Source organism: Physeter macrocephalus, unplaced genomic scaffold (assembly GCF_002837175.3).
Source record: "Physeter macrocephalus isolate SW-GA unplaced genomic scaffold, ASM283717v5 random_15, whole genome shotgun sequence".
Taxonomy (NCBI): Eukaryota; Metazoa; Chordata; class Mammalia; order Artiodactyla; family Physeteridae; genus Physeter; species Physeter macrocephalus.
In genome coordinates, this window is record NW_021145301.1 from 142,848 (window position 1) to 170,620 (window position 27,773).

A 27,773-nucleotide genomic window follows, 5' to 3' on the forward strand; every position below is an offset into this window, starting at 1 on the left:
ACCCGTGTCCCCTGCATCGGCAGGCGGACTCTCAACCACTGCGCCACCAGGGAAGCCCGATGTGGACCATTTTTAAAGTCTGTATTGAATTTGTTACAATATTGCTTCTGTTTTATATTTTGGTTTTTTGGCCTCAAGGCATGTGGGAATCTTAGCTCCCCTACCAGGGATTGAACCTGCACCCCCTGCATTGGAAGGCAGGACTGCCTTAACCACTGGACCACCAGGGAAGTCCCAAGACCTTGGTTTCTGACCCTCCCTCATTTTGGGGGCAACCCAACCAATCACCCCAAGCCGTGGCTCTAGTCCCACCCCCTCTGTATCTCAGGGATTGGGACAGCTCCCTTGATCAATAGTGATGTAAAGCACAGAGAGGGCACCAGACAGCCACTAGTCACACAGCAACGGCAAGGCAAGTCCCAGCAACTGGGTGAGGCAGCGCTCCTACTGGCCTTCCTGCCAGCCCTGGCTCCCTGCCCCTGGCTCTGGCCCTTGACCTTCCACAGGTCTCGCCCTTCCACGCCAGTGTTCATGTGGACTGTGTGGCACGGCGGGCCCTGGTCTTCAGAGCACCACCCCCACCCCCAGCCCAGCCTCTCTTCCCTGCAGGACACTGGTCTGCCTATGGGGGGGTTCGGTAACTAGGAGAAAGCACTGGGCTCCCAGCAACACTGAGCCAGAGAGATGAAAGGCAGCAGCACACAGTCCAACACAGAACATGCTGGGAGGCCTGCGGGGGACAATGTGCATCCTGTGCCAGCCTCTGTGAAATCCACACCTGCTGGGCCCTGGCCCAGACACAGCTGCCACTATGCCGGGCAAACACCTGGACACTTCACCAACCCCTCACACGATGCCTTCCACGCTGCACAAGCCATGGGCTGCACAGACCGCACCTGTACCTGCCTCACCCAACAGAATGTCCTCCACCCACTGGGGGTCCCCAAAGCAGCACAGACCCACCATTCAGAGAGGAGATATTTGAAGATAATCCTCCCCAACGCGCTAACTATGGTCACCACCATTACCGCCCTAACCACATGCTAAGGGCAAGAAGCAAAGCTTCTGTGCAGGCGTTCCAAGTTTTTACGTCCATACAAATCACCAGTGTCTTGTTAAAATGCGGCTCTGATTCCTTATATCTGGAATCATGAATTTGCATTCCTAACCATCTCCTGGTGATGCTGATGTTACTGGTTTAGGACCACTTCCAAATTAGAATTACCTGGGGATCATTTCCAAAACCCAGGTCACAGCCCAGACTAATTAAATCACAACCTGCGGGATCCAGGCATCAGAAGTGTTTGGAGCTCTCCAGGGGATTCCAGGCTTGGAAACCACTGTCCAAGGGAGTATATAGGGACCAGAGGGTGGACTGGTTTGGTTGAAGCAGAGTGCACTTGGAGTTCACGGGACACTGGTTGAGCCCCCAACGACGCGTCCGGCGCTGTCCTAGGTGCTGGGCATATATAGGGAATGAGACCCACTCCCACTTTCTTGGTGCTTATGGTCATGAGGGAACATAGATATTAAACAAGGCACCAAGCCAGTAAATGGGATAGCTCCAGGTTGGTAGGAAGCCACAAAGAGAGGAAACAGTAATGAGAGATATAAAATGGGGAAGTCCCCCTCAGGTTTGGGGGTCAGGGAAGTCTCTCAAAGGATGTGACATTGAACTGACACCTGAAGGTTGAGAAAGAGCTATCCTTGTAAGGAGCCAGGTAAGAGCATCCAAGCAGAGAGAAAGGTAGGTGCAGAGGTCTGGCGGTGAGAATGGAGGCAAGCGGCAGAAAAGCAGGGAAAGGAAGGCCTACTTGGCACCTTAGTCTTTACCTGCATGGGTGGATGAGGGGCAGAGAGCCTGGCTTGTGGGAGAGGCTGTGGCCTCCAGCCCAGACCCTCTAAGGAAGGAATATGGAGGTGTCTATTCTCATCATACCCACAGGAAGAAGAGCCCCCACCTCTGACAGCAGCATCATCCAGGTGGACAGACCCAGATCCTGGTTCTAACCCAAGGGGTAGAGGGAGGGCTGGAGGGAGGAGGGCCCCGGAGGGCAGGCCAGGCACGGATCCACCGCCTACCTCTGGCCGAGAGCTTCTTAGTGTTGATGATCTTGGCAGCATATTCCTGGCCAGCCAGCACCTTCACACACCTGCGCACCACTGAGAAGGCTCCCCTAGGACAGAGAAGGCAAAGAGGGTGAGGGAGGGCCCAAGGGCTGCGTTCCCAAGAGACACCACAGTTCGTGCAGCTGCACCGTGCTGGGAGGGAGCCCTCGTTCAGTGCTGCTTGAGCTCGTAGGGGCTGCTGTGGCCCGATTCAGGGACAGAGCAGGCCCGGAGACCCAGGGGAACCACTGGTAGTAAATCATTAGGAGCTTGGCCTCATGAGACATGAGACTTGTAGAGTCGTAACAAGTTAGGTTCACCAAATTCTAAAACATTAGAATCATGCAGTGTTAGAATCACAGAATCTAGGTCTCTGGAAATTTTCAGCTTTTTATTCTTTGAGTAGGTAACACATGGACATGGTTCAAAGTTCAAAAGATGCAAAAGTGTAGTTAGTTAAAAGAATCCTCCCCATCCCTGTACCCTAGTTTCCAAAGTCCCCTCCCAAGAGATGGCCAGTGTTACCAGAGCATCTTTCCACAGATACTCTCCCCAGTACTGGATACTGGACCTTGCATGCTGTTCTGCATTCTCCTCTTTTCCAGAAATTTTTTAGAGATCCTCCTTCTGTATTATAACATAAAGAGTTCCTATTGTAAATCAACTCTACTCCAATAAAAATTTAAAAATAAATAAATGTTTTTTTAAAAAAAGAGTTCCTCATTTAATCATGTGGCTGTCCTATAACTTACCTAGCCAGTCCCCTACCGATGGGCAATTAGGTTACTTCCGACCTATAGCTATTACAAACGGTGCTGCAATGACTAACCTTGCATGAGTGCATTAGAATTACATTTCCCATGTGTACAAGTGTCTGTGACTAAACTTCTAGAACTGGTATTATTTGGTCAAAGGGTAGGTGTTGTTTGGTAATTCTGATAGATAACGAGAGATGATCTATCTTAGAGGTGTACCAACTTACTTTCGTACTAGTATGTGAGGGGACAATTTTCCTCCACCCTTGTCAACACGTGTTATCAAACTTTCATATCTTTGCTAGTGAGACGTGGAACGTGGTGACTCTGTAGATTTGATTTGGAATTCTCATATCAAGAGCGAAGCTGAGCAGTTTTTCATGTTTTAAGAGACTCCTGGGTTGTTATATTCAAAGTATTTGTGGCTGGGAGAACTTGGAGCAAGGGCTGTGGGTTTCACTGCTCATAGGAGACATTGTTGCCATGTGGAATGTGGCCCATTTCCCAGATTGTTTGATTTTTCGAGAAAAACTGGAAGTCTGGATATTTTCGTGACATTTCCCAATTTTTAAATACTGGTACCTTATTCCAAAAAATTTAAACATAGTGTTTTGCCAAACAAAACTAGTTTGAGGGCTAGATCTGTCATCTAGGTGCCATGTTATACCCTCTACCACAAAGGTCATCTGGTCCAACCCCTTCACATCACAGAGGAGGCCCCTAAGGGGCCAGACACCACCTGTGGTCACCACCATTACCACCTTAACCACAGGCTAATGGCAAGAAGCAAGTCTCCTGGGCAGCCTTCCCCAGTTTTAATGTGCATATGAATTACCCAGGCATCTTGTTTAAAAGGCAGATTCTGATTCCTGAAGTCTGAGGCAGAGCCCAAGATTTTGAGCTTCAGTGTAGCTCAGGGTAGATTGACTGCTCAAGGTCACACAGCTAGCTACAGGCCAGGCCATGCCATGTCTAGAACTCAGATATTTGCTCCCCCAGGTTTTTGGCTCCTCTTCCACCCAGGGAGCCTGCCACTTGCTGGCCTGAATGTCCAGGTTCCTGAAATGGCCTCACCCCACCATATCCTCCAAACTTTGATCCCCTCTTCTAAGCACACAGGCAGGTCCAAGCCACAACAATGAGGCTGATGGGAGCAGGGGCGGACGCTGGCAGGCACCGATGAAGCCCGCAGGCTGGCGGAGATGCTTGCTCTACACACACCCCTGGGCGTTGTGTCACCGGCTTCTTCGTGTCCGGGCAGCATGGAGGGAACGGGTAGGAAACTGTGGCGAAGGATAAGGAAGAAAGATCTGGGAGGAGGGCTAGAGACCAGGAAATATGACCTCGTAGGAAAGCTGAGGAAGGCCCGAATTCATGGGCACAGCAACAGACCATCCGTGGGGTGTGCAGTCCTGCTTGTCCTCCACCTGGAGAGAGCAGCAGACCGGGTGTCCCTCCCTGAGAAGCCTCCTAGTGACATGTCCTGTTGTTTGTGCTCCCAGAGCACCCCACACCTCCCCATCCAGCCTAGGACTGTGCTTGCTCGTTCAGCTTGTCTGTCCACCAGACGGAAGGTTCCTGAGGACCAGGACTGGAAAGTTCTCCACACCCAGGCCCAGGTACCCAATGCTACCTACCAACAGGGCCTCCATAAATGCTACTATAGGAACAGGAGGCAGATTTAGGTGAGAGGGACTGAAATGAGACGGGGAGAAGACTTTAGTCTGGGGTGTTAGGAATAGGAACAGGCATCTGAGGAAGGTGCACACACTGGTCTCTCAAAGGTGCCCACCCTACCCAAACAGGGAGGTTTCTGCCCAGTGGGAGGCCATGATTCTCAGAAGCCCCAGGAGAGAGAATGTTTCAAGGGGCCACTTCTGGGAAAGGTTTTGCGAACTCCAGGGAGAGGAGGAGCAGGGAAGGAGGGCTTGTCTCACTCACCGGCATCTAGCTCATGCTTGGGCCAGAGCTGGAATTTAATTAACTTGGATGGAGGGATGGATGGATAGAGTGAGGGAGAAAGGGAGGATGTGAGGGAGGGAGGGAGAAATATAATTTCTCCACTAGAGAAACAAAACTCCATTCTAGATAAAGACATTAGATCAATGGTTATCAAACTGGCTGTTTCAGAATGCCTTGGGAATCTTTTTTTTTTTTTTTGGCTGCATTGGGCCTTCGTGGCTGCGTGCGGGCTTTCTCTAGTTGCGGCGAGCGGGGGCTACTCTTCGTTGCGGTGCGCGAGCTTCTCATTGCGGTGGCTTCTCTTGCTGCAGAGCACGGGGGCTCTAGGCACACGGGCTTCAGCAGTTGCTGCGCATGGGCTCAGTAGCTGTGGCTCGCGGCTCTAGAGTGCAGGCTCGGTAGTTGTGGCGCACGGGCTTAGTTGCTCCGCGGCACGTGGGATCTTCCCGGACCAGGGCTCGAACCCGTGTCCCCTGCATTGGCAGGTGGATTCTTAACCACTGTGCCACCGGGGAAGTCCGGGAATCTTTTAAAAATGCATATTCCAGGCTTCCCTGGGCCATCACATGGGGCTTTATGCAGAGAGGCTCAAGAGGCTCTATGACCCTGGGCTCTGCCCCAGGAGCTGAGGACCTAAGAGCCATGTCTATAAAACAAGAGAAGGCACACTTGCTGAACTTCCCCCTCAAAACACAGCACCAGGGCTTCCCTGGTGGCGCAGTGGTTGAGAATCTGCCTGCCGATGCAGGGGACGCGGGTTCGTGCCCCGGTCCGGGAAGATCCCACATGCCGCGGAGAGGCTGGGCCCGTGAACCATGGCCGCTGAGCCTGCGCGTCCGGAGCCTGTGCTCCGCAATGGGAGAGACCACAACAGTGAGAGGCCCGCGTACCGCAAAAAAAAAAACAAAACACAGCACCAAGATTTGTGTAAATCCCAGGCTCTAACTAGGGGTCCAGGCCAAGGGCGGAGCAGCTGCAGGAGCCCTGTGTCTCTGAACGTAGGCATATGCATTTTTTTCTGGGGCAAGAATGCATAGCTTTTAGCAGATGCTCAGAGGGAGGAGTTTATCAAATCCAGTTCAGGGCTACTGATCCAGAGAAGACCAGTCCCTCACATACCCAGAAGATGTCCTCCCTTCAAATGCACGTTCACCACTAAGCTCCTTGGCCCTCACAGCAACCCTGTGAAGTTGGAATTATGATCCCCTGTTTCACAGATCAGGAAACTGAAGCCTCAAGGGAGCAGGCATAATCCTCTCGAGGCTGTGAAGAGAATCCAGGTCACCTGCCCTTGTTCTTCTGATTCCACCAAAGGCAAGAGAGTGTGACCCTAAATAGCAGGGGCTCTGGGCTCACAAAGCCCTGTGATCCGATCGTGACTGACCCCCGACTGTGTGATATTGAACTTGGCCTTTCAACTCTCTGTTTCCTCCTATAAAATGGGGGCAATAATAATATCTCCCTCCTGGGTTTGTTGGGGAGATTAAGGGAGGTAACACATGCAAAACACTGGGCACAGTGCCAGGTACACAAATCCCTGAATGGGGTGAGGAAAGGGTCTGGGCCAAGGAGCCCCTCTTTCTACCTACACAGCCTCAGGTCTCCATCCACAAGTGGAAAGGCGGTTCCCTGCCTGCCCCGGTGCTGGGGATCAGGGAGAGGAGGGGCAGAGGAGAATCTGCAGCAAAAATGAGAGTGTGGGCAGCGAGCTCGCAGCCCTAACTTCCTCTCTTTTTTATCTTTTGTTTAAAAAAGGCATGTTTCTGCATTCTTGTCCCGTGTGAGCCAGTGGCCACAGCCCAGCAGCCTTGGCAAAAGGAAGAGCCAGCCCACTCCTCCCACGGCCCTGAGCTGAGCAGGTGGCCAGTGGGTGGGTGGGTAGGAGCCTGGAAACAGGACAGGGCAGAAAAGGGGAGGAGGCCAAGATGGGAAAGGCAGGGTGGGAGGGAGTGACCAGGGGTCCCAAGAGGAAGGGATGAGGCCTGCATGTGAGGGCCCTACGTGAGTGGGGGATGTCCATGGGAGGTACTGGGAGTGCCTGTGACAGCGTTCCTGGGTGCAAAGGGTTCAGGGGTTGTGTCTGCCCACAGGTGTGTGTCAGCAGCCCATCAGTGCCCTTGTGTATGTGATGCCAAGAGGCTCTGGGTGTGACAAAGCACACGTGCGTCACCCTGGGTAAGTACCCATGTTAGGAGAGGGTCACAGAATGTGGGCAGGGAGGGGTGTGTGTGTGAGATAGACACTGGAGGGACAAGACCTCAGCTCTCAGCCCTGCTGGGAGGTCTTGGGCAGGGGTCCGGCCCAGCGTGGGCATCAATTTCTTCGTCAGCAACTTGGGGGATGGGGTGGGCGTGGGTCTTAAAAGTACAGAGGCCTTTCCACCTTCAATATTCTGTAGCGAGCTGTCCAACAGAACTTTCTATGATGATGGAAATATTCTGTGTTGTCCATTGTGACAGGCACTAGCCTCATATGGCTATAGAGCACTTGAAGTGTGGCTAGTAGGACTGAAGGACTGAATTTTTAATTTTATTTCATTTAAATCATTATAAGTGGCTAGTGAACACCATATTGGATAGTGAGGTTTTATGTGGATAAGAACAGGCGCTCCTGAACCAGCCAAACCAGAGTTCAAATCGTGGTTCAGCCTCTTACCAGAAAGTTATTTAACCTTGGTAAGACTACTTCCTCCCCTGTAAAATGTAAGTAAGAATAGTACCCACCCTGAGCAGCTGTTTCAAGGATCCAGTGAGAGAGTAAGGTATGCAGTGGGTTTAGCCCAGTCCCTGGAGTATAGTAAATGCTCAAGAAACGACACTTTTTATAGGCATCATGATCTCCGAAGTGATGAGAACAGTCAGCATCTTCAGAGGCAAAATGGACCTTGTCTGCCAAGCTCGGGGAAGAAGCAAGCCAGGACAGGAGGTGTGGGGAGGCCATGGTGAGGGGGTGGGGTGCTCCCCAGGGCCCAGCAGCCTGCCACTGGGTATGAGCAGGCAGGGAGGCCGCACCTGGTTCTCCCACTGACTGACGGATGGGGAGGGCGCCGTGATAGTGGGTCCAGGGTGGCTGAGAATGTGCGAACGTGCTAATGGGCCGTGAAAAGCAAGATTCACATTGGGAGATTGCTTCTCAGCTGCCTGGCAGGCAGAGTGACCTGGGAGCTGCTGGCTGCCACCCACAGCAGGCTCATCACCCTCTCTGGCCTAAAACACCCCAAAATGCTGACATGGCAGCAGAGGCGGCACCAGGAACATTAGATGGGGACTCAGAAGACCTGGGTCCTTGGCTGCCAGCGTGCTTATCCTTCCATTTGAAAAATGGAGATGAGGAGCCCCAGCCCCATTTCCTGCTGGGCCAGCTGTGAGAAGTCTCTGCTACGTAGTGATAAGAAGAGGTTCCTGATACCCAAGACTGGTTACTGCCGACTTCCCCTAAAGGAACCCTCCCCTCCTTTATGCCGGAGCCTCCCAGAGCCCAGGGCATATGCCTGTGGGTGTCAGCAGACAGGGACATTGCTTACGGGGCTTCAGTCACCGAACCCTCTCTCCACTCTGCCCTCTTTGGGGGTCTGATTAGCAGGGGGCCTGACAATCTCTAGGGTCTTCCCTTCATTGGCTGCTTCCTCAAACACACCCAGGTCTCCCACATTCTGCAAAAATAAACAACCTTCCATCTCCCAAACTTAAAAAATTGAAAAAAAAGCAAGAGCGTTTCTCTCGACCCAGCAACCTGGGCCACTTCCTTCCTCCCTTCGCTGCTGCCAAACTTCCAGAACAAAGTGTCCGACATCCACCGCCTCCTCCCCACCTCCCACACTCCATGAACCCACCACAGTCTGGTTCCCACCCCCGGGCTCCCTGGAAGAAAAGTTGTTCCAGGCCCGTCCCCCAGGTTCCCCCCAGCACCCCCCCAGCCCCGGCATCCCCCACTAGGTTTGATCTGCCTTGACTGACCCACTGACCACCCAGCTTTGAGGCCTAGCTTCCCTCTTGTTTCTGGGTTGCCGCACTCTCCCCGGAACCCCCCCCCGCACTCTCCCCGGAACCGCCCCCCCCCCCAAACTTGCTGACAGTGCTTTCACTTCTTCATTCCTCCTCCCCAAGCATCGCTGCTCCCTGTTCTCTCTCCACGCATTCTTACATCTTCCCCCTCCATCCCTTCTACCCCGGACCATTAGCTGGGATCTCTGGGGAGGCTCTGGGTGTTCACGAACACACCTAAGATTTTAACAAAATTATTCTATGTCTGTGCATTGTTCTGGGCAGAGGATGCATACTTTTCATTAGCTTCACAAAGGATTCTCTGACACCCGTCCCCCCCCAAAATGATGAAAGCCACTGACTATCACCCATGGTTGAAATCTGCTTCTATACTGCCCCTCCTCTCTTCAGAATGCTAGTCCCAAATTTCTAGCTACTCACCATCTTGCCTGGATGCTATGTGATAGGCACCTCTTAATCAAAGTCCAGTCTCCTCCCCCCAAATCTCCCCACTCTGGGCTAATATACCTAAGCATTCTACCTCTCTGAGACAAGCTGGGGTGATTTCAGAAAGTTCCTGCTCGGGACTTCCCTGGCGGTCCAGTAGTAAGACTCTGTGCTCCTAATGCAGGGGGCACGGGTTCAATCCCTGGTTGGGGAACTAAGATCCCGAATGCCACATGGTGCATCACGTGGCCAAAAAAAAAAAGGAACGTTCCTGCTCAAATGCATACAGGCCTGTTATCTGTGAGAGGATTAGCTTCCAATACCTCTTGGTGGTCAGTAACTTACAGCCCAGGTTAGCTGATCTGATCACTTGGCAAAGAGCAAGCCCTGAGGGCATGGAACCCAGAGCAGATGGGGTTTGAATGGCTGGGGGAAGGGACAGAGCTGGGGTTGGCCACCGGAGCAGCTCCACCCCAGGGGTCAGAGTGTGGGCCACGTACATCGGAAGCTGCAATAGTATCTTGCCACTGAGGTTCATTCTCTCCCCATTCTACAGATAAAGAAACTGAGGCCAAGACCTTGAACCCAGGACTCCTGACTCATCATCTTTTGCTCTTTCCAATACCCCACACTCTCGGATCAGAGGGCCCTAACTTGGGGTCCACAGATGGGCGTTAGGGTGGGGGGATCTGTGGGAAATAATATACAACATTCTGTGAGTTGGAGTGAGTGTGTGTTTTCAGGGGTGACTGTGGCTCATATGAGATTCTCTGAGGGCTCCTAGATTCCTCAAACAGTTAAAAATCTGGGATCAGATTTGTTCAGAAATGAAAGGAACGTCTTGGTTTCCATAACACCCACCTCTACATACTTTAAGCAATTCCCTTCCCTTTTGGGGGGGCCTCAGTTTACCCATCTGTGAAATCAACTGTTGGTCATTTTTAAGCCCTCTCTTTATTTTTTTCGTTTGAAGCAATAGTATCATTTCTTAATAACAAACAAACAAAACACAGCTATGCAGGTCACCAGACGGCAAATAAAGCTGAGATGGTAGGGGCTGGCAGCTCAGGACCCCTTCCACTTGGTTTTCTCTCTCTTCTCCCCAGCTCAGCATGGCAGCTCTTCCCCAAACTCCGCAAACTAGCATTTGAGAGCCAGAAAATCCTAGGACCTTTTTCTGAAACCACACATCCCTCCCCAAGCCACTGCAACCGCCCACTTCCAGACTCCAAAAGATCCTGCAGGGACACCGTGTCTTCAAGCTATCCTGCACACCCCCCCAGGCCTGCCGTGCGCCAACCCAGCAGAAGTCTTGTGGGGGACACAGAAGGCCTGGGAACCAGAAGAGTCTCTTTGCTGCAGGGAACATTGAACCAACAAAAGTTCCAACTCATTCCTTGTTTGGGCTATGCCTGGGTTTTCTTGAATGGGTTACAAAAAGGAAAATTAAAAAAATATCCACAGGTGGTGGTGTGATGAATTGGGAGATTGGGATTGACATATATACACTAATATGTATAAAATGGATAACTAATAAGAACCTGCTGTATAAAATATATATATATATATCCACAGAGCTTGGTGACAGGATCAGAGCAGGCAAAGCAGGAAAAAGGCTGAGGGTCTGCTTTCTCCCCAGGCTCCAAGGGCCTCCTGGCCTGGCTCCATCGACACGTACATAGCAAAGACTTTCAGAGCTTCAGAGAGAGAGGCTCCAAGGGGTAAAAATCCAAGCACTGGACTGGAAGGAGGCTGGAGCGCCCAAACCTCATGTGTCACTGGCTTGTGTGACCTCAGGCAAGGCCCTGACCCTCTCTGGGCCTTATTTCCCCATCCCTAAGACAAGGGAGCACTCTTCATTTTGGTATTCTGTGCAGAACTGAGGCTATTCTGGCCCCTAAACCATCTCCCACTTCGTGCTTGCAGCAAAGCATCTCACCAGGTGGGGACAGGGATGCAGGGCAGGAGGGAATTGGAGGCACGGGGTGAGAAGAGGGCTGTGGAAGTGCATGCCTATCTCTGCTAGCAGAGTGCTCACTATCTCCCAAGGCCATGTCTGTCTGGGCGGTAGAAGGGCAGTTCTGACCATTGGAAAGTTCTTCTTTACGTTGAGCTGAAATCCACCTCCTTGTTACTCTACACATTTGGTCCTGCTCTGCCCTCCAGGGCCATACAGAGCAGCCTTGTCTCATCTCTGGGGCCCCATGATGTCCCTGCAGAGATGAGGGGAGAGGACACACCCCCGAGGGGTCTTTTCTCCCTGCTAAATTCCCCCAGCCTCTCAGCCCTCTCTCACTTGATTTGGCTTCCAGACCTTGGCCACCCTGCCTAGGCCCCCTCTTCTAGACATTCTATAGGTTTTTAATATTCTTTTTAGTACCCAGGCATCCAAAAGTTGGAGGCAAGTTGAGCAGGTCTAAGAAGAGTAGGGCCACCAACCTCCCTGGGGCTGACATGCTCCATCAAAATACACACATCAAAGCCTTTGCCTGTGCTATTCCCACTCTGAGGAACACTATTCCACCCTCTTCCCTCTGACTGACTCTTATTCAGCTTCCAGCTCCCCAGTATCACCTCCTCAGGGGACCTTTCCCTGATACCTCCCTCATTCCAACTAGTTGAGGTCTCTTTGCAGCTCATAGCCCCATGTTTGTGCTCAGAGCCCTTAACCAGTTGCATTTAAATTATAATATCTGAAGTGATTTAATTAATGTCAGAGTCTCACTAAACCATAAGCCCCAAAGGGGCAGAGATGACATAAGTCTGGCAGGTAGTATCTGCTGGGCTCAGCCTGGGGCTGGGAACAGAGTCTGTTGTCAGGAAATACTTGTTGAGTGGATGCAAGAGTCACAGACATGTTCCTCCTTTTATGTGATGCCAAGACACCAAGGCCGTCAGCGTTTTCCAGCAGTCCCACTGTAAGTCCCACTGGCCTTACAGGCCCACCTGACGCCTTGGTGGGCAGCTAAGCCCCACGAGGACCTAGATCTGGTGCCTGGGCTGGGTCTCAGCAGGCTGTGACATGCTCGGGGGGCTGCACCAGGCTGGCCTGGGGAGGGGGGCTCCCTACTGTGCCAGAGAGAGGCTCGGAAGAGACCGTGACGCAGGCAACATGCGTGCAGGAGGGGTGGACTGTGGCCAAGGGACCAGCACAAAAAAGAGGGAAGGGGAGAGAAAGAAACAGAGACCAGAGAGACACAGGGAAGGACGAGAGGCAAGGGCAGAGAGAGAGAGAGAGAGAGAGAGAGAGAGAGAGCCCAGAAGCCTAGCCAGCATCATCTTGCTCTCCCTGCACTAGGAGGTAAGACTCTTGCTCGATGCCCTGTTGGAGCCAGTGTGTTTGTGTACTTGCACGTCCACATGCACCCGTGTGTGTGTGTGTGTGTGTGTGTTTGTGCACTAGCAACAGGATGCAGGCGCTGCATTCCAAGGCTCTGCCATCACCCCACTGAGAGGACCGGGGCCCAAGACTGCAGGGGTGCTGGCAGCAGTCACCGAGCGCTTGTGCAGGGAGGCGGGCAGGCGGGAGGGAAGCTCGGCAGTGTCAGTGTGTCTCAGGCTGTGTGGAGGCGGAGGCCTGCGGCATGCACCAGAACATGTGCGTGCCTTCCGCTCTGCTGGCTCGGAGGAGGAGGGAGGAAAGGCTGTCCCCTTCCCACCTGCCCCCCAACTTCCCATCCTTGGCCTCTGGCCCCTGCACACCATCTGGTCCCCTACCAGACCCTGCTTCTGCCTCTCCCTGTGGCCTTGAGCAAACCACTCTCCCTGGGCGTTGGCTCCACTGTCGATGCTTGTGAGAGACAGTGTCTATGGTCCTCCCAGCTCTGGTGTTCTGGAAGCCTGAAATTTCCCAAGGGTGCCTTCCACAGACAGAGGCTAAAGAGGGTAGCAACTCTAACGGCACATTTCAGCATCTGCAGAAGTGTTCTGATCCCCATTTCACAGATGGTAAAGCTGAGGTACACCAAAGACAAGGAATCCACCCAGGGTAGTGCCTCAGATTAGAAGGAGAATCATGATTGGACAGTAAGTGACAGTTCAGAGTTCCCTCACCCACAAGGCCACACCCCTCTTCCCTGGAAGTGTTCCCCAGACAGGGCACCAGAAGCAGCCCCTCTCATCAACCCTCCCCCTCACACGCAGGGTGCTGGAGACCCACACCCAAGCCTGAGGGCTGCCACCAGTCCGCTGAGCCGGTCATTCCACCTTCTCAAGCCTCAGTCTCCTCATCTGTAAGATGGGCGAGTAAGTTCTCTGCCTCCCTCAGAGCTAATGGGTGGAGAAGTGCCACACCGGCCCCAAAGTGCTGTGAAGGTGAGAGGTTATTAGAAGCAAAATAAAAGCACAATACCGGTCTTTGGTGGGGGGAGTTCATCGATGCCCATGTGTTTTCTCCCTCTCCAATATTACACCATTGATCCTCCTAACAGCTCTGCCAGGGAAGGGTGGGATTGCTAAACACATTTTGCAGATGTTAGAGCTTGTGTCCCAAGAGAGAGCCTAAGCACCCAGGACCCTGGGCTCCCCCCACCCCCCAGCGCAGGGAGCTGCCTCTGGTCCCTAGTGTCCCCCAGTGATCAGCCCAGCCTAAGCCCTATTCATGATACACAGCCATGGAGGTAAGAGGGGTTGGGGGCTCTGGAGCTAGCTCTCTCCCCTCCTTCAGGCAACCTTGCTGGCGCCTGCAGCCCCTCCCCTAGCCCCAACACCGCCCTTGAGTCCGTTTCAGACCCCTGTTTCTAGAGAGGAAAGAGTGGGTTGCAAGCTCTCCAGCCTCCCCCCCTCCTCCCCCACCCCTTTCTCAAGTAAAATCCCCTTCTGAGCCTCCTTCTGTGCAGCCCAGTGATTACACAGGCTGCAGGGTAATTCTGCCTCTCTAACTAACCTCTCCTGGGAGTGGGATCCAAAGCCCAGAGCATGTCAAAGGCTGGTGGAGGCATCCTCCTTCTCCACCTCTTGGAACCCAACCCTTTCCCCTGATCTTGGTCTTCGAGAAGGCTGGGTCTGCGGGGGAGCTCTGGGCCCACTGCCCGGGCCCACTCTGACCCTGCAGCTGGCATCGCTGCAGTCTGCCTTCTGCCTCCAAGCAAGCTTCTGTGCTCCTAAGGTCTGGGCTTCCATTTCTCTCTCTCATGGGAGGAAGGAGGATTGGGGTCAAGGGAGGAGGGAGTGAGCTAGTCTCCGGGTCCCAAGAGACAGCCCCACCTCAACCCCCTAGGGAAACTGGAATCAACTTCCTGGCTTATGTGAATCATATGCTGCAGTGAGACCTTCGTCCAGGGGCATCAAGAGGCCCCAGGGCCCTGATTCCAGTCCACGCCCCCTCAACTGGCTGCCCACCAGGCAGGGGAGGAACTGCCAGCCCTACCACGAGCTGCTCAAAGGCCTGCAGTCAGGAGCCAGGCCTCACTGGGCAGGGTGCCAGGAAGCCCTCAAGAGGCATGTGTCCTCCTCTCCAGCTGGGCAGCCAGGGCCCTTCAGAAGGAGGTCCAAAGACCCCCACGTCCCCTTGGAGGGCCAGCCCAGCTGCCTCAGGCAGTCACCGTGCCAGTGATCTGAAGTGGGCTCCCAGAATGGGGGCTCGGTTTCTGGGTGGTAACAGCAGTGTCCCGGCTGACAGGGACCTTGGCTCACCAATTGAAGGATGGGCCCTGCAGGCACCTTCGTTGCTTATCCCAGCAGAACAGGAGCTGTTGCATCCCTGCCAGCCTGGGGGGGTGGGGTGGGGGGCAGGGCTTGGTCAACCCCCTCTGCCAAGCTGGGCAAACTCCAGACAAAAGGTAAAGATGTGGCAGGTCAGCTTCAGCCTGTCCGTCTGAGGGCAGCAATGACCCCAGTGTGCCAGGCTTGTCACTATGTCTTTATGAGAACCATCTCATTTCATCCTCCCAGCCCTTTTTTATCTCCAGGTTACAGGTAGGGGGACAGAGGTGTTATAGCCCACCCAGTGTCACAGTGCTATGGGTGGTGAGGTCCAGACCCTGTGCCCTCTCTGGGCACTGCCACTTCCTGTCCCACTGGGCACTTGGACTGAAGCTGCACGCAGAGCACGAAAGCCCTGTCTCCTCAGTGATGCACCCAGGCCTTTTAGATCCAGGCATTAGAGGTGAGGATCCTCGTCACCTTTTTCTTTTTCCAATACAAGCATCCTGAACCTCAGGCCCATCCTTAGCCCTTCCGATGTCCTGCAAGTCCTGACATTGCCTGTACCATTTCGTAAGTTTGTGCATTTTTCTAGGGAAGGTAGACTTAGACTTTCATCAGACTCCTGGAGGAATATGTGACCTAAAAAAGGTTAAGAGCACTGATGTGGAAGGAAAAGGTCTGAAATTGATCAGATTAGGCCTGGCCATGCCTGCCACCCTCAGTTTTCCTGCCATGGCCACGAAAGGGCTCCCTGTCCCCTGAAATTCTGCCCGTGCCCCAATCCCTCCAAGCGCCCCGGCAGACAGCGGGGCTGAGAAGGCTCACGCAGGCTCTCCCTGACAAGTCACCCCCACAGCACCCAGTCTTCATGATATCCATCTCCTCTTGGGGCAAAACATCACTTTTATTTTCACTTTGAGCGCCTGAGTCATGTCTCAACTCCATCTCACTGCACTCTGTGACGCAGTCCTCCCGAAACCAAGCCTTGCTTGCACCCTGAAAGGCAGCTCCCAGATGATCAGGGAATCCTTGGTTCTGTGGGTGCCGGAACCCAGCTGAGAAGGGGTCCCTGCACAAGTGCAGCAGACAGCCTCGGTCCTCCAGAGCAGCCCCAAACGTTTTGTTACTGCTGTCCAACCCCCAACATCCCCAGCACAAAAACACACTCAGAAAGACAGGAAGTCTGCAGACAAGAGTGAGCACACATCTGCACATGGGTGTGTGTCTGTATGAGGGAGCTGGTGTGTGCCTGTAGGTATCAGGATAGCCTGGTGTGCAAGTGTGTGAGTGTGTGTGTGTGTGTGTGTGCGTGTGTGTGTGCGGGCAGCCTACTTGTACACAGCTACAGGCCCACCTCCCACATATATGCAGACACCAGCCTGAGCTCACACACACCTTCAACACCCACACTCCCACCCGAGCCCATGGGCCCAGGCCTCACACGCACACACATAAACCTTCCCGTGGGCATTTCCCCCTGTTCCTCACAGACGTGCATGGTCAGACCTCACAGGAACACCAGTGAGCCCAAGTCCCACATGTGCATCCTTACACAGACATATATTTACACACAGCTGATGTGCATACAGCTCTGACCGGCTATACATGTGTACACACAGTGACGCATGTACACACCTTCGTTCCCCTGCAAACCAGCCAACGGACCTGCTTGTGCCACTTGCCTCCACCCACCCCTGCAGGGCACACTTGCATTTTCAGGTCTTACACATGAAGCACACACCAGCACCTCCCTTCCGGTGCACACACACGTGAACACTTGCACACCTTTTCAGTGCATGCAAGTGTACCCCAGAGTCAGTCCTCACGCAGCAACACACATCAAAGCACACCCCTGTGTGTGCACATCCAGACCTCACAGCAGCACATACTTGCTCACAGGGCCCCCCTCCCCTGCACTCCTGCTGCTACAGCAGGGACCACCCAGGGTATTGGAGCTGCTCTGCCCAAGGGGAAAACTCTGCCTCTAAACTGTACCCCTACCATGGATCCATCCCCGGATCCTCCACAGACTTAGCTGGCGGCATCCGGGAATGCTTCCCTGACACTCCACAATCTATGGGGCTACCCCAAAGGGCTCTCCACCCCCTGCATCCTCCCAATCCTTCTCTCTACACCAGTCATCAGAGGCAGGAAATGAGCTCTGGGGCTGGACAACTTTGCCAAGGGACCAGAGCTGGTGCACCCTCACATCACTAGCCCCTGCAACAGCAGTGTCCCCCCACTACTCGCCTGATTGCCCCTCCCCTCCTCCCAACACCCAGGAAGCCTCACCAGTGGCTCCGTTATTAACCCCTGCTGTACCGTTGCCCTCACCCCTGGCAGGAGCTGGCAGGGGGGAGGTGGGGAGTGGATGTGCTTACAGGGAGAAGTTGGCCACTCTGCACAGCTGCTGTAGGTGCCTAAAAGCAGGAGGAACTACCGGGGAGGTGGTGAGCTCTCTGTCACCAGAAGTAACCAAGTTGAGGGAGATGGCCACCTCAAGAGAAACTCAACAGGGGATTCCAGCCTTAGACTCAGCTGACTGGGAAGATCCCTTTTTAATCCCGTTTCTAAGAATCTGTGTGTGCCCAGGTCATGTGAATTTGTGTGTGTATGTGTGCGTGTGTACACACACAGACACCGCCATGCACTGTCAACCCTTCACCTCTACGCACACGCCCGCCGGGCTGCCCTTGGCTCATCTTGGCAAACATGCCCGCACCTGGCTCTAGGCACTCTGCACACACAAGTGCCCCCAAACACATGCAGCCTTCCTCCCTGTGTATGCACTGGAAGCACTGCAGGTGCACGCCTCCACCCGTGACACTGACCCCCTGAGCCCTCCAGGACTCTCTGAGGTGCAACTCACTTTCCCAGTTCCTCGAAGAGCTGGTACTCTTCCGTGAAGCGGGTGCAGGTGATGGTGGCCATCCTGGCGCTGGGTGGGCAGGCGAGGCTTGGGGCTGGAGGACCAGGACTGGGGTGCCGCTGCTCTGTTCCCGGAACTAGGGGCCACTCGCCTGCCCGTGCTGCCAAGTGCAAACTGAGAACCGGCTTGACTGACGAGCCCGGGGCTTCTGAGCAGAGCACTGTGGCTGCTCACAGCCTCGCGAGTCTTCGTCAGCATTCAGGTCCCCATGGCAACCACCTCCGAAACGCCCTGTTCCCGTTGCCCCGGTAACTGCCTCCCCAACACCTGCCTGCCTTCCACTTCAAAACCTGCTCCCGGACGCCCTGGCCCTACTGCACACAGTACTGCAGGCCTGTGTGGACCCAGGGGTGGGTGGACCCAGCACCCCCGAGGTGATGGACCAAGGGAGGGGTTGGAGGAGGGGAAGGAGAACAAACTTAGTCCACAAGTAATCTTCAATCTTCCCACCTCCCCCACTTCCAACTGTGGGGCCCTTGTAACAGACAAGATGGGATTAAGTGGGGCAAAAAGGCAGTTGCCATGGTAATGGCCGGTGGGTGCCACATTCTGGGATGGTCCCCCGGAAAGACAGGATGCAGTTACCCTGGCAACTTCATCTCCTCTGGAGAGACAGGTATTGCCCCGTTGCCCTGGCAACAGCCAGGTTTTAAGGTTTACAGGGAAACGATGGCTAATTCATTGGGATCTCTCTCTCAGTGGATCACCGTAGCCTCTGTAACTATCTCGCTGCTCTCCTCTATTTTTTTTTTTTTTTGCCTCTTCCTCTGTCTTTCTTATTTTGCTCTCTCTCTCTCTCTCTCTCTCTCTCTCTCTCTCTCTGTTCTTTGCCACCTGGTCCATCACACTGGGACTCTAGCTAGGGGGAAGTGCAGAGGAGCTATCAGGATTCTGGAGGGAACATCCCTGGCTGCCTGCTCACCCCAACCCCTCTCAGCTATGACAATTGGTCCCCTCCTGAGGTCTCTTCCATAACCACTCCCTTACCCCAGGCCGCCAGAGGGGCCACGGAGATCTGGTCTCCTGGGGCTCATGTCCCAGTTTCTGCTTGTGCTTCAAGTCAAGGTGAAAGAGGTGGAGGCGGCAGTGGGGAGGGGAGCATGGCCTGGCTTGGAGGGGAGTGGCCGTGGACCTGCCCTAAAATCCTCATTCCCAAATTTTGTGGGCACTTTCCTGGCCAACTTCAACTCTTCAGGGCAATAACCATATCTATGGCCTCAAGATCTCACCCCAAGGCCCGGGGGGTTAAAAAGGAAAAGGACTGGAGGGCTTCCCTGGTGGCGCAGTGGTTGCGCGTCCGCCTGCCGATGCAGGGGAACCGAGTTCGCGCCCCGGTCTGGGAGGATCCCACGTGCCGCGGAGCGGCTGGGCCCGTGAGCCATGGCCGCTGGGCCTGCACGTCCGGAGCCTGTGCTCCGCAACGGGTTCAATTCCAGTCCTAACATATATTAACTGTGTGACGCTGAGAAAGTCACAGCCCCTCTCTGAGCCTCTAGCTCCTTTTCTACAAAACAGAACAAAGTTGCCACTGCAGAGGAAGGCTGTGAAGATAGAGCAGGCTGAGGGCTGTAGAGGCCTTTGGGGAGTATGTAACTATGAGACCTCTTTTTAGTTTCTAGAAGAGGAAAAGGAAGGTCTAAAGTGAGACCATGACCACCCCCATGGCTCTAGCTTGAACTCAGAATCTCAGACCCTCACACCCACCTCCTCCATTCAAGCTCACTTCACAGCCCACCAGGCTGCGGTCTCATGCCAGCACTTGCCCACAATGAGCACAGGATAAAAGGATCTAGGATCCAAACCCTCTGGGTTTCTAACCCACCCATTCTGAACCTCCAAATTGCCTTACTGGTCACCTCACTTGCTGGACACATTGTCTGCTTGTTGGTCATCCACAACTCCAGCAGATCTCTGACTCACTACCCTAGGTCCAGGAGCCCCTGGAGAAATCTGGGTACCCCCCCCAACAATTCTGCCCCTCTTCCTGAGAGTTGGGAGTGGGAGAGAATGATGGAGTTGACTCTGATGCAGCCACTTCTTCCCAGGAGAGAAATAGGAGGGAGGCAGAGGGGAAGGAGGGAAGGAGAGCCAGGGAGGAGGGAGTAATGGCTTAGCCACTAATTGCACCATTACCACCTTCAGAAAAAGGAAAAACCACTCAGTTTTGTTTCTGCGCACAATATGCTTCCTGCTTCTGCCGCCAACGTTGCAATTCAGAGACAGGAAAGAGAGGCCTTTGCTCGGGGGCTGCACAGCCAGTGGGCAGCGGGCAGGGCACAGAAAACCGCTAGAGGCTAGAGGCGAATGCGCGCAACTGGAGGAAGGGCTGCACCGCCACCTCCGCGTCCCAGACCCTCTATCCTGTCCCCAGGAGGGGATGGCTACCACACATGAAAGCACTGGAACAGTCCTCAGTCACCACTGAGGTCACTTGCATCGTTGCCCAGAGGAGAGGAGAGGCAGGGTTCTGCAGTGGTTAGAGTGACTCCATGACCTATAGGCTGTGTGATTTGGGATGGGTATCCTAGCTTCCCTGTGTCTCAATTTCTTAATCTGCAAAATAGAGTAAAACATTCCCTAGCTCCAGGGCTGTTCTTAGGATTAAATGAGAGGAGCACAGTGTCTGACACACTGTAAATGCTCAATAGATGGGAAATTATTCTTATTAAGGGACTCAAAAGTCCCGCCGTCTTCACACTGCTCTCTCTGAATCATGCAAGTACACATCACTATCTTCAAGTCCCAGCAGTTTGGGTACCATTCTCTGAGTCCCCACTGGAGTTGAGCTCATGGTTTGAACACCACCTTGCTCTGGCCTGGTTTGCAGAATTCCCATAGAACAAAGGACTGGGGCTAGAAGGCAGGGGTCACAAGACCTCCAGCTTGTCAGGTGTCAACCTAATGGTGCTTTAGAAATTAACAAATAAGACAAAAGGCAACTGTGCCCTGAGGCTGTATTAATGGGAATCTAATGTTCTGAATAAAGGAGGTGATAGTCCTGCTTGGCTTGGAGCTGGCCTGGTCCTCTCCCCTCTCCTCACCCCTCCCTTCCTTCCCTTGAGCTCTTCCTTCTCAGGTGTCCCTATCCTTCCTATTCCTTTTCACCCTTTCTTGTTTCTATCTCCCTTCCTCTCTTTCTCTCAGTCTCAGTCATCCTTCTCTCCCTCCCGGTGCTGGCCTGGATCCTGTGCACATGGTCCTGGGGGGATGGGCAGGACCCAGGCTGTAGGTGCCGAGATGCCTGGAGAGGACGGAGAGGGAGGAAGAGAAGGGAGAAGAGGAAAAGGTCTCCTTGGCAACTCTCTTATACACACACACACACACACACACACACACACACACACACACACACACACACCCCTCCGAACCTTCGAGAGCCTAGCACAGGGGTGTGGGCACTGCCTCAGACAGGCAACCCCAACCTGACTGTAACTGTTGCCCTGCCAAGGAGGCACAACCGCTAATTCACTGCCTCCCCTGAGCCCGAGAGGCTGGCAGCTGTCCCCGGTGGCAGCGGGCAGCAAGGAGCCAGCCCTGCCTCGGTGGTGCTGAGAGTACGAGCCGCTGATTGCAGCAGGGGGACTGCTCCTGCCAGACTCCCCACTTCCCAGGGATGTGGCAGCAGGAGAGCCAGCACGTGTGCCCCCAGCTGCAACTTGCGTGCGGTACTCAAGAGCAGGCCTGCCTGCCACTTGCTGGTGGCCAGGGGCAGAAGCCCTGGAGGGCACTGAGCTTGGCTCTGACACGCTAGGACAGGGAACCGGAACACAGGCTATACCCCATGGAGCTGGAGAGGGACAAACGGGGACCAGGGCCAAGTTTCTGGGCCACAGCAGGGGGTGACACCCGACTCAAATCCCACCTTGCACAGCCTCCACGTGTGCTCTCACACACACACCCGAGTGCCTCAGGGTCCTGCAGGGCCTGGGTAGGCACCACAGTAAACGTGCCATCTGCACGATCCCCACGAGGCCTGTCCCATTAAGGGCAGTGAGCATGGGGGCAGAATCGGTGGAAAGTGGGCCAAGAGAGAAATGATTCTGCAGAGGGTCTAGGTGGAGAGTGATTTGGTTCATTACTTGCAGTAAGTCATGCCAGCCTCGCACTCAGAAGGGAGAGGAGCCAGGGGTCAGGGAGCAGTTCAGTCCCCTGAGGTGTCCCACATACGTGGCACTCTGTGCAGGGGAGAGGGACACAGGGAGCCAAGGGACAGAGAACCACAGCTACTGGGCCCATGTCTGCACAGCACAACCTGCAGCTCAAGGACCCAAGTTCAAGTCCTGCCATTGGCTGTCAGTGTGTATAGCAGGTCTTTTTCCCAGTGGGGCCTCCATTCCTTCCTGAGAAATGTAAAGACAAGATGTTCCTTCACTGACTCCAAGGACGTGAAAAATAGTTCTTTCCACTTTAGAGCCAAGCCCTGTGCTAAGCACTTTACATATTGCACTATTTATACCTCATAACAAATGTCCGTGAGAGAGGTACAATCATCACCCATTTTGCAGAGATGTGGTGGGACTTAACCAACATAAGGTTTGTTTGACTTCAGCACCCTACCCTGTGTTCCTTGGACTCCATTAACGCTGGAAGGGCCCTGAGGCGGCCCAAGCCCCTTACAGACAGGGGACTGAGGCCCAGAGAGAGGAAGCTGCCCTCCTGCAGTCGCACAAGTCCGGGGCAGTCAGGACGACAAGCCAGAATGCCTGACTCCCCCAGCAGTGCTCCTTCCCTTCCCCTCCCTGCCTCGCTCTTTCCTACACTCAGGGCTACTTGCCTAGGTCCCAAGGTACCCAAAGGCACCAACCGAGAAGAGGAAATAGTGCCTAGGCCCAGGGTGGGGCCCAGAGCCCTGCTCCTCCAGCCAGGTTAGGGCTCTCTCCTGGCTCCTAGGGTACTGGTCATCCCTGCCCAGGGCTCCATAGAGCCCTGGGCAGGGCTCCAACTCCAACAGGGCCGCCCCTGGCTCTAACCTATCTGGCTGGCAGATCTGCTGTCATCTGGTCCAGCCAAGGTGGAAAGAGGGGGCCTGTCTGGCATCTCCAGGCTCCACTCCCCTAAGGGGCCAGAGCTGCCTCTGGCCTGCCCTTCCTTCCATCCCTCCTCACCATAGATGGTGCAAGCATCTGCCTGGAGATGCCATTCAAGAGCCTGACACAAGAGTCCAGACCCAGGTGCCCTGGCTGGGGGGAAGGCAGGAGCCAGAGGGGGCGGGAAGAAGGGGGTCGGGGGCCATGCTGATTGCTGGGCAGAGCAGAAGCCACAGCAAGCAGGCTGAGCCTCTCATCACAATGCCCTGTGAGCCCTGAGTTGCTCCTGAACCTGAGCAACCAATCCCAGGCCCCGGCCAGCAGCCGGTGCCCCAGTTAGGCAGGCTTGGGGACTGCTGGGCTGTGGATGGGGTTACAGGCTGAAGCTTGAGTGGGGCTCCTGGGCTGTTAGCTGGGTTCTGGGTTAGGCAGGACTCTGAGGCAGATGAGCTCTAGGCTGGGTTTAAGATAAGATCAAGCCTCCTTCTCAGGGCATGGGGAGCAGGCACCAGCCCGTAGCCCCCAGCCCCAGCTGGACTCTCCATGTTTGGGGCCAGATTGGCCACAGGGGGTAGGCCTTGGTGCCTAGGGAAGAGCAGAAATTGGTCTTTTATGGTCCTGCACTTGTGGCCCCAAAAGGCAGAGACCCAGGAAGAGAAGCAGGGCTGCAGCTGGAGGCTGGGCCACCTTGGGCAGGGCCAACTCAGCAGACACGGGAGAGACCTCCACTCAACTGGTGTAAGCCTGGGGCGGCAGGGGAGCCCTGAATCCATGCCACTCTGGAAGGGGCCAGCCCACGCAGCTGGGACAAGGACCCGGCAGAGCTGGAATATCTTGGGTCGTGGGCAGACCATGGAAAACCCATCCCTGGGGTATGCCAGAACTGGGACCTCAGAGTTTTCCTCCAGAGCAGGCAGAAGAACTGGGGGTGGCCGGAACCCAGAGGCCCCAGCTGGTCCTGCCCCTGCCCCATCATGACCCAGGCATCAACATCCTGGAGACAGAGAAGGGTTCCAGTTGGGGGGAGGCCATAAGAGGTAAAGAGAGCAGGGCTGGGAGGAAGGGCCCCAGGACATGGACGGTCACCTCCACCCCGCAGCCCCAGGCCGGCCCCTCCCTCCTGGGCTCCGCAACCACTGCAGTAGTGATACAGCTCTGTAACCAATTCTTGAAGCCCCCTCACTGCACCGCACCCACCCCACCCGTCCCGCTCATCCACATGCTGACGAGTCCTAACAGGCCTCCTTTGCCAGAGACAAAAATAACTATTTTCAAAATTCACAGCAGGGCTTTCGCCTACACACGCTGCACCGACTGGAAGCTGAAGGGAGATATGCAGAACGCAGTGTGCGGATAGAGGCCCGCTACACAGCCAGCGAGCCCCGAGACCCCCATGCCTCTTCTCCCCACCGCCCAGCCCGTGTCCCCCAACACTCACACACCTAGGGGCACCCAGAACACCTAGGGGGAGGGCTCTCAGCTTGTCCACTGTACACAGGGACAGTGAGGCCCGGAGCAGGCTTGAGATCTGCCGAGGCCCCACAGTGGCTCTGTGACCAGGTCCCATACGTTCTGCCGCTGCCCAGGGTGCCCACCTCCTCTCCCATTCCCTGGACCAACAGTGAGCTCACGCCTGGCCCAGGACACACGTGCACACACCCACATGAGCTCACAACCGCACTGCAGCCCTTGCTTCCGTGTTACTGCGTTTTAATCAAGTTCACGGGTTCCTCCACAACCATTACCTCGGCCAGTCCTCTACAGGCCTGTGAGGTAGGCAGAGCCAGGGCTAGCACTCCTATTGCAGGTGGGGAAGTCGAGGCCCAGGGGAAAAGGACTGGGCCGAAGGTCAGAGTAGAACCCGGATGTCCTGATTGTTGGTGCCCGGCTCTTTTCACAGCTTGATCCTGCAGGAGCTAATAACCATGCCCAGTCCTCCCCTTCCCTCCCAGGAAGAGGAGCTCACCACCACTAGTCTGTTCCCAGGACTAAGCCAAGCCACAAGAAGATCCAGGAAGGTCACCCCCGGGGTCCCTGCACCTCCAACCTCAGCACTCAGGGGATCCCTTCAGAGAGCGGCCACATCACCACGCCTCGGCTGGGGTCCAGGCCTGGAGCTGCCTCCAGGTGGTCCCTCACCCAAGAAGTACCGCAGAGGTCCAGGGTTCAAGAGCAAGGCCTTAAGTGAGCTAGGAGGTGACCAAGTTGATGGGGACTCCACCACAGCCCCAGGCACCAGGTCCACACCACAGAGTGACAAAGCTGTTAGAGCTCATTCTCCGGATGAGGAAACTGAGGCCCAGAGAGCTCACACAGGTCACTCGAGGTCACAGAGCAAGTCAACGGAGAGGTGGGACTGGGACCCAGGGATCCCAGTCTAGTTTATTCTCTCCTGACTCCTAAACCAAGCTCCCCACCCTTCAACTGAGGGGCTCTATGCCCTCCATATCCCTGCAGATGAGGACTTGACCTGGGGCCCCTCGCTGGTGAGGACCAGGGCCAGGCTTGTGTGGGGAAGGACCTCACCTCCCCCCATCAGATCCGGTGGGACATTAATCTGGTGTTGAGTTTACGGAAAAAGGATCGCAGCTTGCAAATCTTGCATTTTTTCTTACGCTGCCCTCGGGAAAGGCTTCGAGCCCTGCCTTCCTCCTCTTCTTCACCTTCTTCCTCATCACTGGCCCAGGGCCCCCAAGCACCCCCATTAAAGTCAGGATGGGCGCGGGGATTCTCAGCCGGGTAGCGCACGGGGATGGCTGTGCGGTTATAGTCCACCAAGCGGGCCAGCAGGGCTCGGACCACATCCGGCCGCTGGCCAGCGAGGTCCTCCCGTTCGTAGGGGTCAGCACTGATGTTGAAGAGCCACACAGCCTGGCGGGCGCTAGCCATCCGCTCCAGGTTCCACCAGCTGCCGGGGAAGGCAGCCAGTGTCTGGGGTGGGATCCAATCGCCATAGCCCGGGTCTCCCGTCAGCAGCTTCCACTCACCCACGCGGATGGCGGCCTGCACAGCGGTGTTCCAGATGCCAAAGCCACCCTCCAGGGAGCCATGCCGGGCGTGGTTGTAGAGCGGGTCAATGTTGTGCAGGATCTCCGTGCGTGGCGAGGCCCGGCCCTCGCTGATGGCTGGCCACACATCATAGCCGTCCAGCCCATCGGCCGCCGAGGTGGTGCCACCCGCCAGACCCACCAGGGTCGGGTACCAGTCGGTGATGTGCACCAGTGCCCGGCTCGTCCATCGCTTTCGCTTGAGCAGGGGGCTGTGGACGAAGCCCAGGCCCCGCACGCCCCCTTCCCAGTAAGTGCCCTTGCGTCCTCGCAGCGGCCAGTTGCTGCCCCCCGAGAAGGTCTGGCCGCCATTGTCACTGGAGAAGATGATGACACTGTTGTCGTAGAAACCATAGCGCTTGAGGGCCCAGGTGATATTGCGCACAGCCTCATCCATGCAGGTCACCATGGCCGCATACTTCCGCCGGGCCACGTTGCCCATGGTGCGGTAGCGGTATAGGTACTCACGAGGGGACTGCAGGGGTGTGTGGACCGCCTGGAAGGCCACATAGAGGAAGAGGGGCCGCCGGGGGCTGTGGCTGGCTAGGATGTGGCTGACGCGCCGGGCGTAGAGCAGAGTGGAGTACTGGCCGCTGAGCCCCCAGGCCACACTCTCGCCCTCGTGCAGGTCAAAGCCGCACACCCCCGGGCCATCGCAGTTGTCATAGGTGTAGTAGTCCACGTTGCCTGTGAGCGAGCCCAGGAAGGTGTCAAAGCCCCGGCGGGTGGGCAGGCACTCCTTCCGGTAGAAGCCCAGGTGCCACTTGCCCACCATGTGGGTAGAGTAACCCAGCTCCTGCAGCTTCTGGGGCAGTGTTACCTGGTCCAGGGGCAGGCAGTTGGGCTGCCGAGGGCGGATGATGGAATGCTGCAGTCCTGTGTGGATCTGGTATCTGGTGGGAAGAGGGGAGGACACAGAAGGCACCAGTGAGCCAGAAACCACTGCTCTGGCCACCCAACCCCCAACACTCACCCTGAGGTAGGCTCTGATCCAAGCACTACCAGTAAGCGAAGTAACAGTAACCAGTAGGTGTTATCAGATGTGCCAAGCGCTTCAAATGCATTATCTCATTGAATCCTCAAAATCAACTGAAGCAGGTATCATTGTCATCTTACAGATGAGGAGAATAAGGCTCAGAATGGTTAAGCCACCCATGCAGTATCACACAGCTAGGGAGTTGGGGAGTTAAGAGTTGAACGCAGGCTAATCATAACAACAACAATAATAAAAGCTGACACCAAGCACTTGCTATATGCTCAGCATTGTGCTAAGCCCTTTATAGGAATTATCTCACTAAATCCTCACCGTAACCTAGGGGGTGCCTATCATTATTATTCCCGTCTCCCAGATAAGAAAACTGAGGCTCAGTAAATTAAGTCATTTGTCCAGTGAGTCACACAATCAGTAATTGGAGTTGGGATTTGTATCCCCAGCAGTCTGACTCCAGGTTTCAGAGTCCCTACACTCTAAACCATTAACTTGCCATGGGGCCTAGAGCAAGTCTTACACTCCCAAGAAAACTCCTATTCACTCTTAAACGCCCAGCCCAAATGCTACCCTCACTGTAAAGTTTCTCACTCAAAGAATGAGTCACTTTTGCTTCTGGGTTCCCACAGCATTTAGTACAAATCTTCATTGGTCCAACTTGGCCATAGGATTCTACTCAGTCATCTGTACATGATCTTGGGCCCGATAATATTTTCCCCTTCCCCCCCCGGCTTTTTTTTTTTTTTTTTTTTTTTTTTTGCGGTACACGGGCCTCTCACTGCTGCGGTCTCCCCTGTTGCGGAGCACAGGCTCCGGACACGCAGGCCCAGCGGCCATGGCTCATGGGCCCAGCCGCTCCGCGGCATGTGGGATCCTCCCG

At 55.0% G+C, this 27,773-nt stretch overlaps 2 protein-coding genes across 2 annotated transcripts in view; both read right to left on the minus strand.

Annotated features, from left to right (window-relative positions):
- CAMK2A (calcium/calmodulin dependent protein kinase II alpha) overlaps window positions 1-17,833 on the minus strand; it is a 62,523-nt gene extending 44,690 nt beyond the window's left edge. Inside the window, exons 1-2 of the mRNA XM_007109874.4 lie at window positions 17,772-17,833; window positions 2,083-2,177 (exon numbers count right to left, since the gene is read on the minus strand). Coding sequence (XP_007109936.2) covers window positions 2,083-2,177; window positions 17,772-17,833 — 157 coding nt within the window. The remainder of the gene's footprint in view (window positions 1-2,082; window positions 2,178-17,771) is intronic.
- Window positions 17,834-24,558: 6,725 nt separating this feature from the next.
- ARSI (arylsulfatase family member I) overlaps window positions 24,559-27,773 on the minus strand; it is a 7,813-nt gene continuing 4,598 nt past the window's right edge. The window contains exon 2 of the mRNA XM_007109873.3: window positions 24,559-26,798. Coding sequence (XP_007109935.2) covers window positions 25,394-26,798 — 1,405 coding nt within the window. The 3' untranslated portion in view covers window positions 24,559-25,393. The remainder of the gene's footprint in view (window positions 26,799-27,773) is intronic.